General features: G+C 33.4%; 1 protein-coding gene and 1 long non-coding RNA gene across 2 annotated transcripts in view; one reads left to right on the forward strand and one right to left on the reverse strand.

The window, feature by feature from the left end:
- The first annotated feature begins 5,415 nt into the window (after nt 1-5,415).
- LOC134257613 (uncharacterized) lies at nt 5,416-6,140 on the forward strand. The gene is made up of 3 exons (XR_009989960.1): nt 5,416-5,524; nt 5,645-5,915; nt 6,035-6,140. It is a non-coding gene; the product is annotated as an uncharacterized LOC134257613 (long non-coding RNA).
- Nucleotides 6,141-15,426: 9,286 nt separating this feature from the next.
- LOC134257615 (CSC1-like protein 2) overlaps nt 15,427-21,854 on the reverse strand; it is a 49,921-nt gene continuing 43,493 nt past the window's right edge. The window contains exons 36-39 of the mRNA XM_062740203.1: nt 20,444-20,565; nt 19,906-19,968; nt 16,285-16,335; nt 15,427-16,116 (exon numbers count right to left, since the gene is read on the reverse strand). Of these exons, the coding sequence (XP_062596187.1) occupies nt 15,961-16,116; nt 16,285-16,335; nt 19,906-19,968; nt 20,444-20,565 (392 nt within the window). The 3' untranslated portion in view covers nt 15,427-15,960. The remainder of the gene's footprint in view (nt 16,117-16,284; nt 16,336-19,905; nt 19,969-20,443; nt 20,566-21,854) is intronic.

Here is a 21,854-nt window from a genome sequence, read left to right on the forward strand (position 1 = left end):
GGATTAAAAAACTGTGTTTTGAGCCACTCACTCATAAAATATCAGAATTTGACTTGTACTGAATCTTGGCTGTGATGAAAGCCGAGAAACAACAGCAATTGAAGTGAATTTTTCATTAAGTCTCCATATGAGTGAAACATTCTCCAGAGGAACCTTAAACAAGACATAATAAGCCAATCAGACAATTTCGTCTTTTTCAGTTGAATATGATGCACATGGCTAAAGAGAGAAGTGGACATTGTTGCTGAGCTCAAGTCACATGCTGAGTAGGTAGTGTAAGTGGTACCAGTTGCTAATGTCCCTGGCTTTGTTTATGCTTTAAACAAACCCAGTGGATTAAAAAACTGTTTTGAGCCACTCACTCACAAAATATCAGAATGTGACTTGTACTAAATCTTGGTTGTGATAAAAGCCGAGAAACAACAGCAATTGAAGTGTAATTGACAGCAGCACACATATTTAATACAGTAAGTTTATTTTGTTGTCTCTTCGTAATTCTTCATTAAGTCTCCATATGAGTGAAACATTCTCGGCAGGATTGTTAAATAACACGTAATCTATCAATCAATCAACTTTGTATTTTTCACTTGAATATGATTGGCATGGCGAAAAGAGAGAAGTGGACATTGTTGCTGAGCTCAAGTCACATTCTGAATAGGTAGTGTAAGTGATACCAGTTTCTAATGTCCCTGGTTTTGTTTATGCTATAAATAAACCCAGTGGATTAAAAAACTGTTTTGAGCCACTCACTCATAAAACTTCAGAATGTGACTTGTACTAAATCTTGACTGTGATTAAAGCCAAAAGAAAAATAACAGCAATCGAAGTGTAATTGTCAGAAGCACACAGATTCAAAACAGTAAGTTTATTTTCTTGTGTTTTTGAATTTTTCATTGGGTCTCCATATCAGTGAAACATTCTCGACAGGATTGTTAAATAACACGTAATAGATCAATCAATTAACTTTGTTTTTTTCAGTTGAATATGATTGACTTGGCCAAAGAGAGAAGTGGACATTGTTGCTGCACTCAAGTCACATTCTGAATAGGTAGTGTAAGTGGTACCAGTTGCTAATGTCCCTGGTTTTGTTTATGCTATAAATAAACCCAGTGAATTAAAAAACTGTTTTGAGCCACTCACTCATAAAATATCAGAATGTGACTTGTACTAAATCTTGGCTGTGATGATAGCAGAGAAACAACAGCAATTGAAGTGTAATTGACAGCAGCACACAGATTTAATACAGTAAGTTTATTTTGTTGTCTCTTCGTAATTCTTCATTAAGTCTCCATATGAGTGAAACATTCTCGGCAGGATTATTAAACAAAACATAATAAATCAATCAGTCAATTTTGTATTTTTCAGTTGAGTATGATGGGTATTGCCAAAGAGAGAAGTGGACATTGCTGATGCACTCAAGTCACATTCTGAATAGGTAGTGTAAGTGGTACCAGTTTCTAATGTCCCTGGTTTTGTTCATGCTATAAATAAACCCAGTGGATTAAAAAACTGTTTTGAGCCACTCACTCATAAAACTTCAGAATGTGACTTGTACCAAATCTTGACTGTGATTAAAGCCAAAAGAAAAATAACAGCAATCGAAGTGTAATTGTCAGAAGCACACAGATTCAAAACAGTAAGTTTATTTTCCTGTGTTTTTGAATTTTTCATTGGGTCTCCATATCAGTGAAACATTCTTGACAGGATTGTTAAATAACACGCAATAGATCAATTAATTTACTTTGTATTTTTCAGTTGAATATGATTGACTTGGCCAAAGAGAGAAGTGGACATTGTTGCTGCACTCAAGTCATATTCTTAATAGGTAGTGTAAGTGGTACCAGTTTCTAATATCCCTGGTTTTGTTCATGCTATAAATAAACCCAGTGGATTAAAAAACTGTTTTGAGCCACTCACTCATAAAACTTCAGAATGTGACTTGTACAAAATCTTAGCTGTGATAAAAGCCAAGAAACAACAGCAATGGAAGTGTAATTGTCAGAAGAACATAGATTTAAAAGAGTAAGTTTATTTTGTTGTCTCTTTTTAATTCTTCATTAAGTCTCCATATGAGTGAAACATTCCTGAGAGAACGTTAATCAGCACATATCATTTAAGAAAACAATTTTGTATTTTTCAGGTGAATGTAACAGGCATTGCCAAAAGGAGAAGTGGACATTGTTGCTGCACTCAAGTCACATTCTGAATAGGTAGTGTAAGTGGTACCAGTTGCTAATGTCACTGGTTTTGTTTATGCTATAAATAAACCCAGTGGATTAAAAAACTGTTTTGAGCCACTCACTCATAAAATATCAGAATGTGACTTGCACTAAATCTTGGCTGTGATAAAAGCCGAGAAACAACAGCAATTGAAGTGTAATTGACAGCAGCACACAGGTTTAATACAGTAAGTTTATTTTGTTGTCTCTTCTTAATTCTTCATTAAGTCTCCATATGAGTGAAACATTCTCGGCAGGATTATTAAACAAAACATAATAAATCAATCAGTCAATTTTGTCTTTTTCAGGTGAATATTATGGGTATTGCCAAAAGGAGAAGTGGACATTGTTGCTGCACTCAAGTCACATTCTGAATAGGTAGTGTAAGTGGTACCAGTTGCTAATGTCCCTGGTTTTGTTTCTGCTATAAATAAACCCAGTGGATTAAAAAACTGTTTTGAGCCACTCACTCATAAAACTTCAGAATGTGACATGTACTGAATCTTGGCTGTGATGAAAGCCGAGAAACAACAGCAATTGAAGTGTAATTGACATCAGCACACACATATTTAATACAGTAAGTTTATTTTGTTGTCTCTTCTTAATTCTTCATTAAGTCTCAATTTGAGTGAAACATTCTCGAGAGGATTATCAAACATAACATAATAAATCAATCAGTCAATTTTGTCTTTTTCAGTTGAATATTACGGGCATTGCCAAAAAGAGAAGTGGACATTGTTGCTGCGCTCAAGTCACATTCTGAATAGGTAGTGTAAGTGGTACCAGTTGCTAATGTCCCTGGTTTTGTTTCTGCTATAAATAAACCCAGTGGATTAAAAAACTGTTTTGAGCCACTCACTCATAAAACTTCAGAATGTGACTTGCACTAAATCTTGGCTGTGATAAAAGCCGAGAAACAACAGCATTTGAAGTGTAATTGACAGCAGCACACAGATTTAATACAGTAAGTTGATTCAAAAAATTAAGTTTATTTTCTTGGGTTTTTGAAATTTTCATTAAGTCTCCATATGAGTGAAACATTCTCCAGAGTAACCTTAAACAAAACAAAATATGTCAATCAGACAATTTTGACTTTTTCAGTTGAATTTGATGGGCATTGCCAAAAGGAGAAGTGGACATTGTTGCTGCACTCAAGTCACATTCTGAATAGGTAGTGTAAGTGGTACCAGTTGCTAATGTCCCTGGTTTTGTTTATGCTATAAATAAACCCAGTGGATTAAAAAACTGTTTTTAGCCACTCGTTCATAAAACTTCAGAATGTGACTTGCACTAAATCTTAGCTGTGATAAAAGCCAAGAAAAAACAGCAATTGAAGTGTAATTGACAGCAACACACAGATTTATACAGTAAGTTCATTTTCTGGTCTGTTCTTTAATTTTTCAATGGGTCTCCGTATGAGTGAAACACTCTCGAGAGGATCGTTAAATAACATGTAATAGATCAATCAATCAACTTTGTATTTTTCAGTTGAATATGATTGGCATGGCCAAAGAGAGAAGTGGACATTGTTGCTGCACTCAAGTCACATTCTGAATAGGTAGTGTAAGTGGTACCAGTTGCTAATGTCCCTGGTTTTGTTCATGCTATAAATAAACCCAGTGGATTAAAAAATTGTTTTGATCCACTCACTCATAAAACTTCAGAATGTGACTTGTACTAAATCTTAGCTGTGATAAAAGCCAAGAAACAATAACAATGGAAGTGTAATTGTCAGAAGAACATAGATTTCAAAGAGTAAGTTTATTTTGTTGTCTCTTCTTAATTTTTCATTAAGCCTCCATATGAGTGAAACATTCTTGAGAGAACGTTAATCAACACATAATCATTAAATCAAACAATTTTGTATTTTTCAGGTGAATGTAACAGGCATTGCCAAAAGGAGAAGTGGACATTGTTGCTGCGCTCAAGTCACATTCTGAATAGGTAGTGTAAGTGGTACCAGTTGCTAATGTCCCTGGTTTTGTTTATGCTATAAACAAACCCAGTGGATTAAAAACTGTTTTGAGCCACTCACTCATAAAATATCAGAATGTGACTTGTACTAAATCTTGGCTGTGATGAAAGCGGAGAAACAACAGCATTTGAAGTGTAATTGACAGCAGCACACAGATTTAATACAGTAAGTTTATTTTGTTGTCTCTTCTTAATTCTTCATTAAGTCTCCATATGAGTGAAACATTCTTGAGAGGATTATTAAACAAAACATAATAAATCAATCAGTCAATTTTGTATTTTTCAGGTGAATATTATGGGTATTGCTAAAAGGAGAAGTGGACATTGTTGCTGCACTCAAGTCACATGCTGAATAGGTAGTGTAAGTGGTACCAGTTGCTAATGTCCCTGGTTTTGTTTATGCTATAAATAAACCCAGTGGATTAAAAAACTGTTTTGAGCCACTCACTCATAAAACTTCAGAATGTGACTTGCACTAAATCTTGGCTGTGATAAAAGCCAAGAAAAAACAGCAATTGAAGTGTAATTGACAGCAGCACACAGATTTAATACAGTAAGTTTATTTTCTGGTCTGTTCTTTAATTTTTCATTGGGTCTCCATATGAGTGAAAAACTCTCGAGAGGATTCTTAAATAACACGTAATAGATCAATCAATCAACTTTGTATTTTTCAGTTGAATATGATGGGCATGGCCAAAGAGAGAAGTGGAGATTGTTGCTGCACTCAAGTCACATTCTGAATAGGTAGTGTAAGTGGTACCAGTTTCTAATGTCCCTGGTTTTGTTCATGCTATGAATAAACCCAGTGGATTAAAAAACTGTTTTGAGCCACTCACTCATAAAACTTCAGAATGTGACTTGCACTAAATCTTGACTGTGATTAAAGCCAAAAGAAAAATAACAGCAATCGAAGTGTAATTGTCAGAAGCACACAAATTTAATACAGTAAGTTTATTTTGTTGTCTTTTCTTAATTCTTCATGAAGTCTCCATCTGAGTGAAACATTATCGAGAGTAACCTTAAACAAAACATAAGTCAATCATACAATTTTGTCTTTTTCAGTTGAATATGATGAACTTGGCTAAAGAGAGAACTGGACATTGTTGCTGAGCTCAAGTCACATGCTGAATAGGTAGTGTAAGTGGTACCAGTTGCTAATGTCCCTGATTTTGTTTCTGCTTTAAACAAACCCAGTGGATTAAAAAACTGTTTTGAGCCACTCACTCATAAAACTTCAGAATGTGACATGTACTGAATCTTGGCTGTGATGAAAGCCGAGAAACAACAGCAATTGAAGTGTAATTGACATCAGCACACATATATTTAATACAGTAAGTTTATTTTGTTGTCTCTTCTTAATTCTTCATTAAGTCTCCATTTGAGTGAAACATTCTCGGCAGGATTATTAAACAAAACATAATTAATCAATCAGTCAATTTTGTATTTTTCAGGTGAATATTATGGGTATTGCTAAAAGGAGAAGTGGACATTGTTGCTGCACTCAAGTCACATTCTGAATAGGTAGTGTAAGTGGTACCAGTTGCTAATGTCCCTGGTTTTGTTTATGCTATAAACAAACCCAGTGGATTAAAAAACTGTTTTGAGCCACTCACTCATAAAACTTCAGAATGTGACTTGTACCAAATCTTGACTGTGATTAAAGCCAAAAGAAAAATAACAGCAATCGAAGTGTAATTGTCAGAAGCAAACAGATTCAAAACAGTAAGTTTATTTTCTTGTGTTTTTGAATTTTTCATTGGGTATCCATATGAGTGAAACATTCTCGACAGGATTGTTAAATAACACATAATAGAACAATCAATTAACTTTGTATTTTTCAGTTGAATATGATGGACATGGCCAAAGAGAGAAGTGGACATTGTTGCTGCACTCAAGTCACATTCTGAATAGGTAGTGTTTGTGGTTCCAGTTTCTAATGTCCCTGGTTTTGTTCATGCTATAAATAAACCCAGTGGATTAAAAAACTGTTTTGAGCCACTCACTCATAAAACTTCAGAATGTGACATGTACTGAATCTTGGCTGTGATGAAAGCCGAGAAACAACAGCAATTGAAGTGTAATTGACATCAGCACACAGATTTAATACAGTAAGTTTATTTTGTTTTCTCTTCCTAATTCTTCATTAAGTCTCCATATGAGTGAAACATTCTCGAGAGGATTATTAAACAAAACAGAATAAGTCAATCAGTCAATTTTGTCTTTTTCAATTGAATATGATGGGCATTGCCAAAAGGAGAAGTGGACATTGTTGCTGCACTCAAGTCACATTCTGAATAAGGTGTGGAAGTGGTACCAGCTGCTAATGTCCCTGGTTTTGTTTCTGCTATAGATAAACCCAGTGGATTTAAAAACTGTTTTGAGCCACTCACTCATAAAACTTCAGAATGTGACTTGCACTAAATCTTAGCTGTGATAAAAGCCAAGAGAAAACAGCAATTGAAGTGTAATTGACAGCAACACACAGATTTATACAGTAAGTTCATTTTCTGGTCTGTTCTTTAATTTTTCAATGGGTCTCCATATGAGTGAAACATTCTCGAGAGGATTGTTAAATAAGACGTAATAGATCAATCAATCAACTTTGTATTTTTCAGTTGAATATGATTGGCATGGCCAAAGAGAGAAGTGGACATTGTTGCTGCACTCAAGTCACATTCTGAATAGGTAGTGTAAGTGGTACCAGTTTCTAATGTCCCTGGTTTTGTTCATGCTATGAATAAACCCAGTGGATTAAAAAACTGTTTTGAGCCACTCACTCATAAAACTTCAGAATGTGACTTGTACTAAATCTTAGCTGTGATAAAAGCCAAGAAACAACAGCAATGGAAGTGTAATTGTCAGAAGAACATAGATTTAAAAGAGTAAGTTTATTTTGTTGTCTCTTCTTAATTTTTCATTAAGTCTCCATATGAGTGAAACATTCTTGAGAGAACGTTAATCAACACATAATCATTTAATCAAACACTTTTGTATTTTTCAGGTGAATGTAACAGGTATTGCCAAAAGGAGAAGTGGACATTGTTGCTGCGCTCAAGTTACTTTCTGAAAAAGTAGTGTAAGTGGCACCAGTTGCTGATGTCCCTGGTTTTGTTTATGCTATAAATAAACCCAGTGGATTAAAAAACTGTTTTGAGCCACTCACTCATAAAACTTCAGAATGTGACTTGCACTAAATCTTGGCTGTGATAAAAACCGAGAAACAACAGCATTTGAAGTGTAATTGACAGCAGCACACAGATTTAATACAGTAAGTTTATTTTGTTTTCTCTTCCTAATTCTTCATTAAGTCTCCATATGAGTGAAACATTCTCGAGAGGATTATTAAACAAAACAGAATAAGTCAATCAGTCAATTTTGTCTTTTTCAATTGAATATGATGGGCATTGCCAAAAGGAGAAGTGGACATTGTTGCTGCACTCAAGTCACATTCTGAATAAGGTGTGGAAGTGGTACCAGCTGCTAATGTCCCTGGTTTTGTTTCTGCTATAGATAAACCCAGTGGATTAAAAAACTGTTTTGAGCCACTCACTCATAAAACTTCAGAATGTGACTTGCACTAAATCTTAGCTGTGATAAAAGCCAAGAAAAAACAGCAGTTGAAGTGTAATTGACAGCAACACACAGATTTATACAGTAAGTTCATTTTCTGGTCTGTTCTTTAATTTTTCAATGGGTCTCCATATGAGTGAAACACTCTCGAGAGGATCGTTAAATAACATGTAATAGATCAATCAATCAACTTTGTATTTTTCAGTTGAATATGATGGGCATGGCCAAAGAGAGAAGTGGAGATTGTTGCTGCACTCAAGTCACATTCTGAATAGGTAGTGTAAGTGGTACCAGTTGCTAATGTCCCTGGTTTTGTTCATGCTATAAATAAACCCAGTGGATTAAAAAACTGTTTTGAGCCACTCACTCATAAAACTTCAGAATGCAACTTGTACTAAATCTTAGCTGTGATAAAAGCCAAGAAACAACAGCAATGGAAGTGTAATTGTCAGAAGAACATAGATTTAAAAGAGTAAGTTTATTTTGTTGTCTCTTCTTACTTTTTCATTAAGTCTCCATATGAGTGAAACATTCTTGAGAGAACGTTAATCAACACATAATCATTAATTCAAACAATTTTGTATTTTTCAGGTGAATGTAACAGGTATTGCCAAAAGGAGAAGTGGACATTGTTGCTGCGCTCAAGTTACTTTCTGAAAAAGTAGTGTATGTGGTACCAGTTGCTGATGTCCCTGGTTTTGTTTATGCTATAAACAAACCCAGTGGATTAAAAACTGTTTTGAGCCACTCACTCATAAAACTTCAGAATGCAACTTGTACTAAATCTTAGTTGTGATGAAAGCCAAGAAACAGCAGCAGTGGAAGTGTAATTGACAGCAGCACACAGATTTAATACAGTAAGTTGATTCAAAAAATTAAGTTTATTTTCTTGGGTTTTTGAAATTTTCATTAAGTCTCCATATGAGTGAAACATTCTTGAGAGGATTATTAAACAAAACATAATAAATCAATCAGTCAATTTTGTATTTTTCAGTTGAATATTATGGGTATTGGTAAAAGGAGAAGTGGACATTGTTGCTGCACTCAAGTCACATGCTGAATAGGTAGTGTAAGTGGTACCAGTTGCTAATGTCCCTGGTTTTGTTTCTGCTATAAATAAACCCAGTGGATTAAAAAACTGTTTTGAGCCACTCACTCATAAAACTTCAGAATGTGACTTGCACTAAATCTTGGCTGTGATAAAAACCGAGAAACAACAGCATTTGAAGTGTAATTGACAGCAGCACACAGATTAATACAGTAAGTTTATTTTCTGGTCTGTTCTTTGATTTTTCATTGGGTCTCCATATGAGTGAAACACTCTCGAGAGGATTGTTAAATAACACGTAATAGATCAATCAATCAACTTTGTATTTTTCAGTTGAATATGATGGGCATGGCCAAAGAGAGAAGTGGAGATTGTTGCTGCACGCAAGTCACATTCTGAATAGTTAGTGTAAGTGGTACCAGTTTCTAATGTCCCTGGTTTTGTTCATGCTATGAATAAACCCAGTGGATTAAAAAACTGTTTTGAGCCACTCACTCATAAAACTTCAGAATGTGACTTGCACTAAATCTTGACTGTGATTAAAGCCAAAAGAAAAATAACAGCAATCGAAGTGTAATTGTCAGAAGCACACAAATTTAATACAGTAAGTTTATTTTGTTGTCTTTTCTTAATTCTTCATTAAGTCTCCATCTGAGTGAAACATTATCGAGAGTAACCTTAAACAAAACATAAGTCAATCATACAATTTTGTCTTTTTCAGTTGAATATGATGGACTTGGCTAAAGAGAGAACTGGACATTGTTGCTGAGCTCAAGTCACATGCTGAATAGGTAGTGTAAGTGGTACCAGTTGCTAATGTCCCTGATTTTGTTTCTGCTTTAAACAAACCCAGTGGATTAAAAAACTGTTTTGAGCCACTCACTCATAAAACTTCAGAATGTGACTTGTACTAAATCTTAGCTGTGATAAAAACCAAGAAACAACAGCAATGGAAGTGTAATTGTCAGAAGAACATAGACTTAAAAGAGTAAGTTTATTTTGTTGTCTCTTTTTACTTCTTCATTAAGTCTCCATATGAGTGAAACATTCTTGAGAGAACGTTAATCAACACATAATCATTTAATCAAACAATTTTGTATTTTTCAGGTGAATGTAACAGGTATTGCCAAAAGGAGAAGTGGACATTGTTGCTGCGCTCAAGTTAGTTTCTGAATAAGTAGTGTAAGTGGTACCAGTTGCTAATGTCCCTGGTTTTGTTTATGCTATAAACAAACCCAGTGGATTAAAAAACTGTTTTGAGCCACTCACTCATAAAATATCAGAATTTGACTTGTACTGAATCTTGGCTGTGATGATAGCCGAGACACAACAGCAATTGAAGTGAATTTTTCATTAAGTCTCCATATGAGTGAAACATTCTCGAGAGGAACCTTAAACAAAACATAATAAGTCAATCAGACAATTTTGTCTTTTTCAGTTGAATATGATGGACATGGCTAAAGAGAGAAGTGGACATTGTTGCTGAGCTCAAGTCACATGCTGAATACGTAGTGTAAGTGGTACCAGTTGCTAATGTCCCTGCTTTTGTTTCTGCTTTAAACAAACCCAGTGGATTAAAAAACTGTTTTGAGCCACTCACTCATAAAACATCAGAATGTGACTTGTACAAGATCTTAGCTGTCATAAAAGCCAAGAAACAACAGCAATGGAAGTGTAATTGTCAGAAGAACATAGATTTAAAAGAGTAAGTTTATTTTGTGTTCCCTTTTTAATTCTTCATTAAGTCTCCATATGAGTGAAACATTCTTGAGAGAACGTTAATCAGCACATAATCATTTAAGAAAACAATTTTGTATTTTTCAGGTGAATGTAACAGGTATTGCCAAAAGGAGAAGTGGAGGTTGTTGCTGCACTCAAGTCACATTCTGAATAGGTAGTGTAAGTGGTACCAGTTGCTAATGTCCCTGGTTTTGTTTATGCTATAAATAAACCCAGTGGATTAAAAAACTGTTTTGAGCCACTCACTCACAAAATATCAGAATGTGACTTGTACTAAATCTTGGTTGTGATAAAAGCCGAGAAACAACAGCAATTGAAGTGTAATTGACAGCAGCACACATATTTAATACAGTAAGTTTATTTTGTTGTCTCTTCGTAATTCTTCATTAAGTCTCCATATGAGTGAAACATTCTCGAGAGGATTGTTAAATAACACGTAATCTATCAATCAATCAACTTTGTATTTTTCACTTGAATATGATTGGCATGGCGAAAAGGAGAAGTGGACATTGTTGCTGCACTCAAGTCACATTCTGAATAGGTAGTGTAAGTGGTACCAGTTTCTAATGTCCCTGGTTTTGTTCATGCTATAAATAAACCCAGTGGATTAAAAAACTGTTTTGAGCCACTCACTCATAAAATTTCAGAATGGGACTTGTACTAAATCTTGACTGTGATTAAAGCCAAGAGAAAAATAACAGCAATCGAAGTGTAATTGTCAGAAGCACACAGATTCAAAACAGTAAGTTTATTTTCTTGTGTTTTTGAATTTTTCATTAAATCTCCATATGAGTGAAACATTCTCGAGAAGAACCTTAAACAAAACATAAGTCAATCAGACAATTTTGTTTTTTTTCAGTTGAATATTGTGGACATGGCTAAAGAGAGAAGTGGACATTATTGGTTAGCTCAAGTCACATGCTCAATAGGTAGTGTTTGTGGTACCAGTTGCTAATGTCCCTGGTTTTGTTTATGCTTTAAACAAACCCAGTGGATTAAAAAACTGTTTTGAGGCACTCACTCATAAAACTTCAGAATGTGACTTGTACTGAATCTTGGCTGCGATAAAAGCCGAGAAACAACAGCAATTGCAGTGTAATTGACAGCAGCACACAGATTTAATACAGTAAGTTTATTTTGTTGTCTCTTCTTAATTCTTCATTAAGTCTCCATATGAGTGAAACATTCTCGAGAGGATTGTTAAATAACACGTAATAGATCAATCAATCAACTTTGTAATTTTCAGTTAAATATGATTGGCTTGGCCAAAAGGAGAAGTGGAGATTGTTGCTGCACTCAAGTCACATTCTGAATAGGTAGTGTAAGTGGTACCAGTTGCTAATGTCCCTGGTTTTGTTTATGCTATAAATAAACCCAGTGGATTAAAAAACTGTTTTGAGCCACTCACTCATAAAACTTCAGAATGTGACTTGTACAAAATCTTAGCTGTGATAAAAGCCAAGAAACAACAGCAATGGAAGTGTAATTGTCAGAAGAACATAGATTTAAAAGAGTAAGTTTATTTTCTTGTCTCCTCTTAATTCCTCATTAAGTCTCCATATGAGTGACATATTCTTGAGAGAATGTTAATCAACACATAATCATTTAATTAAACAATTTTGTATTTTTCAGGTGAATGTAACAGGCATTGCCAAAAGGAGAAGTGGACATTGTTGCTGCACTCAAGTCACATTCTGAATAGGTAGTGTAAGTGGTACCAGTTGCTAATGTCCCTGGTTTTGTTTATGCTATAAATAAACCCAGTGGATTAAAAAACTGTTTTGAGCCACTCACTCATAAAATATCAGAATGTGACTTGTACTAAATCTTGGCTGTAATAAAAGCCAATAGAAAACAGCAATTAAAGTATTGTCAGCAGTATACAGAACAGTAAGTTTTGTTTCTGGTCTGTTTTTAATTCTTCATTGGGTCCCCATATGAGTGAGAATTTCTTGAGAGGAATGTTAAACAACACAAAATAAATCTTATCAATCAAATTTGTTTTTAGCTTACCTGAGCCCAAGGCTCAAGTTAGCTTTTCTGATCACATTTTGTCCGCCGTCTGTCTATCTGTCTTTCTTTCCGTCTGTAAACTTTTTACATTTGGGACTTGTTCTCAAGAACCACTGGGTCAATTTCAACCAAACTTGCCACAAAGTTTAATTGGATAACAGGGATTCAAATTTGTTAAAATGAAGGGCCATACCCTCTTCCAAGGGGAGATAATAAATAATTAGAAAAATTAATGACATCTTTTAAAAAAATTTTGAAGAACCACTGGGCCAGTAAAGATAAAACTTAGGTGGAAGTATCTTCTGGTAATGTAGAATCAAGTTCGTTCAAATCATGACCTCCGGGGTTTGGGAGGAGCCACAATATGGAATCAATTTTTACACAGGAATATATAGATTTTTTTTTAAAAATCTTTATCTCAAGAACCACTGGGTCAGGAATGATAAAACTTAGGTGGAAGCATTCTCAGGTAGTGTAGAATCAAGTTTTTATGTCAACCCAGGATAGGGGTGGGGGTGTTAGGGCGGGGCAAAATAAATGATTAAATTTTTTTGATAGGAAAGATTTTATTCTATAGAATTGAAATGCCATGTTTAGTTATATTGATATGGCAGTATCATTAGGTAGTGTACATTCACATTTGTTCATTTATGAATGCATAATTGGGGTGAATTTTTTTTACAAAGGAATATCTAGGAAAAAATCTTCTGTTCAAGAACAGTTTAGTTATATTGATATGGCAGTATCATTAGGTAGTGTACATTCACATTTGTTCATTTATGATTCCAGGGGTAGGGAGGGGCATAATTGGGGTGAATTTTTTTACAAAGGAATATCTAGGAAAAAATCTTCTGTTCAAGAACAGTAAAGCCATTGATATTGATATGGAAGCATTCTCAGGTAGTTTAAAATTCAAGACCTACTTTTCAATACTGAACTGATTTGTGTTTTTTTTTTCCTAGCCAATATGCTCAGGTGAGTGATGTGGCCCATAGACTTCGTGTTAATGGGATTGGGTATATTGGCCAGGTAGAGCTTTTTAAGGGGATTGGGTATATCCAAGTAGCTCAATGGTAGAGCTACTGCACCATAACCAGGAGGTCCCTTGTTCGAGTCCCATCTGGACAACAATTTTTCCTGTCTGTTAAAATTTAAATTTAAGCTTTCTTGACTGTGTTTCATAGTTTTATGAGGTTCAGTAAATTCCAAATATGTTCCAATTACAAGGTGATGGTGTATGAATTAAGACAAAAAAGCATGACAGAAATCTAGCCAAGGATGTAACTTTTAATTCTTCCATGTGATTGTCTTACACATTGATGTGTTTCATTTGTCCCCTAGTATTTGGGAATTTACTGAAGTAGGGAAAATGTTTACTTGATAGAAACTTTTTTTCTTCAAAACATGGATACTTCAAAAACATGGATAATTGAAGATAAAGTCTTTTTTTTTAGGTTCTTTTAGAAATAATCAGTAATACATTAGACAAGGACATGGTTTTATTTATCAGCAACATGGGTAAGACATTTACACAACATGAAATAAACTCTGATAATTCAAACAAAACATATGTTAACACATGTACCAGCATACGTACCGTACATGTATATTGCACAAGTCAGAAAAAACACTATATACCATTTTAACAATTCTTAAGTAGCAGCTCTGACAGTTTGTAATAGTAGTAGCTATGACAGAAGAGTGACCTGGATCACAATCCACACCTGGGCTGTCTAACGTGGAAGTTACAGTGGAAAAAAAATTAATCTTATTGACAGTCACCTATTATTTCTTCAGGAGTTTTGCTTTCAGTCAACTTTTGTTACTTTAATATACAGATACCTCAAAAGAAACATGCTTCATGTATACTTTGCTTCAAGTTAATTAAACTATATGTGATTTGAATAACTTGGAAAAAATAAACAAAAAGGGAAATTGACAGAACATAAATTATCATATGATGACCAAAAAGCAAAATGCCCTTTTAAAGTATTGTCATGTACATAACAAACTTCAAATTTCAGTACTTCTTTCTGTTTTTATAAAGGCATAATACAAAATAATGTCAATATAAGTAGGCATACCTTTATTTTACATGTATTTGAGATATATTACTATAACCATGATAATTATAAAGTACTTATTTTTTCAACTGTCAATCATATTTGAAATGAACTTTCAAACAATGCAGACAAACAGTGCACAATGAAAACAACACATGTTTTGTTTTACAATGTAACCCAAATAAAAAATAAATAAGAATGTATTATACACAAATAGGATAAATTGAAATGTGAACCCTCATCTATGAAAAAATAATTTTTTCTTCAAAGTATTTGGTGTACTATCCTAAAAACTAGATACACTAACAATATATGTATTCCTCAAATTCTTGTTAAAATTAACAACAAGCAGTACTGACTACTCATACACTGGTATGAAAAAACTGAAATGCTGGAGCTAAACTACCATGATCATAAATAGAACCAATCTGGCAAAAATTCTCAGTGGAAAAGCTTTAGAAAACACATTTCTTTCCCCTTATTATATTTTTTCTAATTCCATTAATTCTGAATTACACGCTGCTGTAAAACTAAAAATATTATTATGATAATGATTTTTAATGCAGTATAGAAATATAGCTGTACAATCAATCTACAGGCCATAGATTGCATGTAAAATTACTACACAATTGTCAGGAAAAAAAATCACATATAAAATTGATAAAAATTTAAAAAAAAACAACATTTAATTTAATGTTGGGTTTTGATTTTTGTGTAAAATCCTGAATAAGCTGTGTATGTCTTTGAATAAATATCATGTATATATGTATGGTATTATGCAAATTATTTTAAAAAAAAACAAACTTCAAAACTGAAACAACTAGATACATGTTTGATGTATTAATTGTCTTAATTCAAGCAATTTTTCAAAATCCAATTCAAAAATATAGTTTACTTATTAAACATGTCACATTTCATGTACAATAATATATTCATGTACATAGTTGTATATTTGACTCCAGAAGGTTTATTTTTGAGCACGACTTTTGGCATTTGGCTGTTTTAAATACCAGAGGCACTGTCTGTGTAATACAAATATCAACCTAACTTTTTCCTAGATTCTAGCACTAGTACATAAATATTTAGTTTTTCTTTAAGGTAGTTTTAAAGCTTTCTTACATATTTGCTTTTGTGTGTTAAACATGCCCTTTCTGATAAAATTATGCGTCATTAAAATCAGATGATATGAAGATCTTGCAGAGAGTTTTTTTTTTCTATCAAAACATAATGATTTTATATTCAGTGTGGAAGCTTTGGTATAACTATGGTAGCTTTCTACATTTCTTGGAGTTCTACGATTAGAAGGCATTGATTCCTTGGTGTAAAGTGACCACTACTGGACATAGTGGACATCATTAGTGCTCACTTCTTCATTATCCTGGTTTACTGGTGTAGTGCCAGACATAGTTCCATAGGAAGCAGCCAATCGGCTAGCACCATTCTCTGAAGGCGGGGCATTATCATCCAATAGAACTCCAGCAACAAAAGGCTGAAATAAGATGCAATAATCATTATCACTCTAAACTATGTATATCTTTCTTTTTTTTTTCTTTTTTTTTTTTTTTTTTTACATACAACTGATTTTTACAAATTTTGAGATGACTTGATATCAAAGCCAGAATTTCAACTGAATGGTGACCAAAAGTAAAGCACTTACTCTATCTGTAGAATCGGGTGTACTGGCTCCTTGCTCTTTTTCCACAAAGTGCTGCAATGATATGTAAAGGAATGATGTTCATTTCAAAATAACTTACTGAACTAATGCTGTATACTGATCCAAACTGGACATTCAGAATTGTATTCGACTCATAAAATTACTATATTTTCTAAGAAATCAATTTACCAAAAAATTTGACCTCAGAATTCATCAGTCACAAAGTACAAATAGAAAATGACCTTTCAGCTATGTCAGTTATGTCAGTCATGTCTCCCTGATGTACATTAACCAGACTCATGCTAAAAGACAACATATCACCTTCTTTGACCCAGTCACTAAAACAGTAACCCTATAAGCCTCCTTTTACTAGCTGCAAACGTTTACTTAACAAGACCAACAAAGATGTGGCAACATACCCTCAGACAAACATCATTATGCTACATAAGTACATACAAAGGTGTTATTTCATGCATAAAGAACATAGTTTACCATGGATTTCAATGTTATTGTACATTGTTCATAACATTTTCTTCAAAATTTATACATTGTAGTTTTAAAAAAAACAGTCAAATCCTATTATCTCAAATTCAATGGGATTGAGGGAAAAACTTTTCGATATGCAAAACAAGGGTTAGAAATATAGAGTGTTTTAAAAATACACAGACATACTGATCAATTCAATTCTATGAGGTTAAAGTTCAACTCATAAATAGACATAAGCCATATTAGTTTTTCTATTTTCTACATCAGTACTGGAGTATGTAAACCCCTTACATTTGTTACATTTGATGGCAGCTATAGCTTGTTTCTGTGGCTGCAGTATACAGATATACCTTATGTTGTTCTTTTTGTTTATATTTTATTTCATTGAATGTGCATATGTGTTTATTTCATGACAAATACCCATATGGCAGACAAAGTAACTCTTTTCCTTGAGGACTGTATTAAACTTTAAAACCTTGAATTTGATGACCTTTCACTCAAGCAGATTGCTATTTTCTGTATGACACTGTAACTACTGTTATACAGTTAGTTGGTTTTCTGTATGTCACTACTGTTATACAGTTGGTTTTCTGTATGTCACTATTGTTATACAGTTGGTTTTCTGTATGTCACTACTGTTATACAGTTGGTTTTCTGTATGTCACTATTGTTATACAGTTGGTTTTCTGTATGTCACTTCTGTTATACAGTTGGTTTTCTGTATGTCACTTCTGTTATACAGTTGGTTTTCTGTATGTCACTTCTGTTATACAGTTGGTTTTCTGTATGTACGAGGGGTTATCAAAAAGTTCGTGGACTAGCGCCATAAAATTAAAACCGCTTAAGGTACATCAATGAATTTTGAAATATCTAGTTAGCATCATCTTTTCTAAACCATAAATCAAAAATTTTATTTTTTAATAAATTAGTAATGTTTTTGTAAGCAATGGTATGTCCAGGCGGCGTAACCTCGAACACGACGTTTTTGCGACCTATGTGTAACTGAGAAAAAAACTCTTTTGATATGAACATTTGACATCCAAAAATCCTGTTAATTCAGGTATGTGTCGGGACACATTTTCTCCATAAAATATGAAATTTTCACTTCATTTTGTAAGTTCTATGAAATTTTATCGTAAATTTTACATGGAAAGTCCAAATAAATGAGGCCTTGAAAATGACGTTAAAAGGGGGGAGGAGTTTCTTTTTCCAACATTCAATCAAGTTTTGCCCCTGAAAAAATGGTATAGACCTAAGAAATGTTTTAATTGGCTACAGAGAAATAATATGCATCCAGAATACTTGTCTTTTAATGTCAAAATATATTCAGAGAGAAAAGGGATACACAGTTAATGTCGATTTGTAGTCAAGGTGTGAAAAATCAATCGCGTCAAAAAATAACGTTGATCATGTGTTGTAGATATTGAACTCTTAAAAGCAAAGTATACTGGCACAATCAAGCGAAGATCTCTCCAAATGTTTTAATCCATATGGAATATTATATTTATTGAAAGCCACTGTTTATGACATTGTAAAGTCATAAAAACAAGACGGGTTGAAGTTCTTACGCATCTCCAGGAAATCTCATCCAAAAAAGTGCATGAGGTAGAAGAAGAGGACATTGGAATAAACAATGACGTTGTCGGACGTCATGAAAATAAAAGACGACAGCGCCGGGTGATCATATAATGCCGTTTTTATTTTATAATAATTTGGCAAATAATGAACGTATCAAGCCAACATTTTCAACATTTCTTTATTTTTTGTTGTTTTATGTTCCATATAAATTTTGAAAGCACAGACTACATAGTACTAATTTTATAGCCTCAGTCCACGAACTTTTTCATAACCCCTCGTAACTATTGTTATACAGTTGGTTTCCTGTATGTCACTATTGTTATACAGTTGGTTTTCTGTATGTCACTTCTGTTATACAGTTGGTTTTCTGTATGTCACTTCTGTTATACAGTTGGTTTTCTGTATGTCACTATTGTTATACAGTTGGTTTTCTGTATGTCACTATTGTTATACAGTTGGTTTTCTGTATGTCACTTCTGTTTTACAGTTGGTTTTTTGTATGTAACTATTGTTATATAGTTGGTTTTCTGTATGTCACTATTGTTACACAGTTGGTTTTCTGTATGTCACTATTGTTATACAGTTGGTTTCCTACCTTTTCTTCACAATTATCCTCCGTGTTCTGACAATGCAGTGGACAAAAAAGGAGGAAAGTTATAAATATCACAATATAACAGAGGCCACAAAGACAAAAGCTGTCAACAGGGTACTATGACCAGTAACACAATGACCAAAGCTTATAATCAATAGGGTACTATAGAGGACGCCACAATGATACAACAGAGAAGCAACACGAGGAGCAGGGTACCAGTTTACTGTGGGAAGGGGTGGATATACTGAATACCAACCCACCTGAACATTGCTATCCAAGGAATCAACCAAAAACATCAACTATCAATGTATGTTGTGTAAATTCATATAAAAAGTGTCTACAATAACATGATGTCATTTGCCAAATTGAATGTTTATGATGCTATATTATGATACCTTGAGTTATGAAGAAAAAAAGACAAGACAAAACCCATATGTGAAGTGCTGCTTAATTCTAACAAATGTATATAATGATATATATATAGCTTACTAGTCTAAATACTTGAGATGGAGAATTTTTTCAGACCAGCTACACATTTGCTTTTTTTAGAATCTCAGCTGAGATTTAAACTTGCAATATCAAAATCTTACTGGGATTTTTGAACTTTTGAACCTGGCATAAACATACACAACATTGAAATACCCCCTCTCCCACTACACCCCCTCCCCCAATACTACCCCCCCCATACTAGGTCCAACAGGTCATGACAAGTAGAAGATAGAATAAACAATAATTTAATGTGAAATCCCCTATGTTGGAGTTTTACAACTTTCATTTTTCTTCTGAAACCTGTCTAAATTAGTTATATCTGAAAATTCTATTAAGATAGCAGAGCTTGGTATACAGTGTTAGTGCCATTAATTCATTAGATACATATTTCAGCATCATGCTCAAGCTTAATGCCAATGTAGCTGAGGAATATCAGCAGCATTCCTCCAGTGCACATAATCAAGTGTTGAGGAACTTACATCTGGAGAATCAATTGAGGGAGAATTTTGTGACCTAGCATTTGATTCCTTGGGATGATCTTTCTGTACAATCAAAATTTCAAAAATATAGCTTACTTCTGTTTTAAATAAAGAGATGTTAAATACAGTTGTTTTGTTGATAAATATCACAAGTTAGCCATGATCTGTTGTACAAGTAAAAGAGGCATAGACCAATATATTAAATTATAAGCAACTAAGCTACAAACACAATTTCTTAAGATTACAAAAAAAAATCTTTTTTTATATATTAATGCACAGTTTCTTTTTAGAAAGGAACACAACATTCATGCCTTCATTTTCATTCCTCTACTTGACATAAAGTAAATACATTTGTATTGAATTCATGCACATTAAGTTTTCAAATCATTCATTTACATTTTACACAAGGAAATTCTTTGTTTTATTTATGCACATTATTCTTTGATTTTTGGTGATATATTGATGCTTTTAAAAGTTTTAAAAGTGCTTTTTCATTCAAATGCCAAATGATGATTCCTTACCGAGTTATTGCCCTTACCATATATTTTCTGGTGGCTGAGGACAGATTTTTAAACCATCCAAAGAAGGCGCGGCCGACGAACATAACAATGGAGATAAAGAGGGCCACCGAGGAGAAGACAAAAACTGGATTTACAGCCTCTGTAATCAGAATATTAATAGCTCGCATTACTGACTGTAAACAGAATAATTACAGCTCTAATTACTGACTGTAAACAAAATATTTACAGCTCTCATTACTGACTGTAAACAAAATATTTATAGCTCTAATTACTGACTGTGAACAAAATATTTATAGCTCTAATTACTGACTGTAAACAAAATATTTATAGCTCTCATTACTCACTGTAAACAAAATATTTATAGCTCTCATTACTGACTGTAAACAAAATATTTATAGCTCTCATTACTCACTGTAAACAGAAATGGTGATTCTATGATTACTCAAACAGTAAACAATAACTATATATTACGTATTCTAATAACTCAATAAACAAAACAGTATGTATAGAGTTTCTTGATTCAAACATAAATGGTACATCTACAGTTCTAATTAGTAAATTAAAAAAAATTATAATCTACAGCCCTAATTACTTAGTAAATAGACGTGATGCATTTACACCTCTGATTTCTCTGTAAAGATTAACAATACATTATAGGATTCCTCAGTATGTGAGATATATATAAATATTTACATTTGCAAATGTTTTCCTTTATATAACACTAATGAAAGCAATGCGTATCTATAACTGTATAAATAACGGTACAGGGTCAAGAGGTCATAGATGTGCGTATGGATAAACGTTCAATGTAATTTCTCAGTGACATCATAAAGGGTCGACGCACGTGCAGTGGATTACATACATGCCGTTGGGTTTGAAAAATGATGCATTTCACACGTTAAAAGTCACGATCAGGCAAATATAAAGTATGAATAAGTCACAAATGTAAAAATAAGTAATAAGGTATCATATAAAACATTTGGGCTTTATAATGAACATCTACCAACCCCGTATTTATAGCCCGATAGATGTTTTAAATGATACCTTATTTCTTAAATCAATCTAGAATGGAAAAGTTTATTTATAATTTACATGTGCAGAACAGGTATAGGTATATCTTTGGTATATATTCATCATAAGCATTTTACACAATAAAGGGCTTTATACAGGAATTTAATGGTCAGTGACCAACCCGCATACAAATATATTTATATCCTGATAGATGCTTTCATTTTTAAAATGATACCTTATTTCTTAAATCAATCTAGAATGGAAAAGTTTATTAAATGTGCAAAACAGGTATAGGTATATAAACTTCTTGGTATATATTTTGTCTCAGGTTTTTTTTCAGGACATTTTACACAATATACCAGTCCAATTAATCCAGTCATATACAGGACTTGATTAAAGAAATAGTAGCACTGGTAC

This window comes from Saccostrea cucullata, unplaced genomic scaffold, assembly GCF_032062105.1.
Source record: "Saccostrea cucullata isolate Sc308-1 unplaced genomic scaffold, CSIRO_AGI_Scuc_v1 ctg2415, whole genome shotgun sequence".
Taxonomy (NCBI): Eukaryota; Metazoa; Mollusca; class Bivalvia; order Ostreida; family Ostreidae; genus Saccostrea; species Saccostrea cuccullata.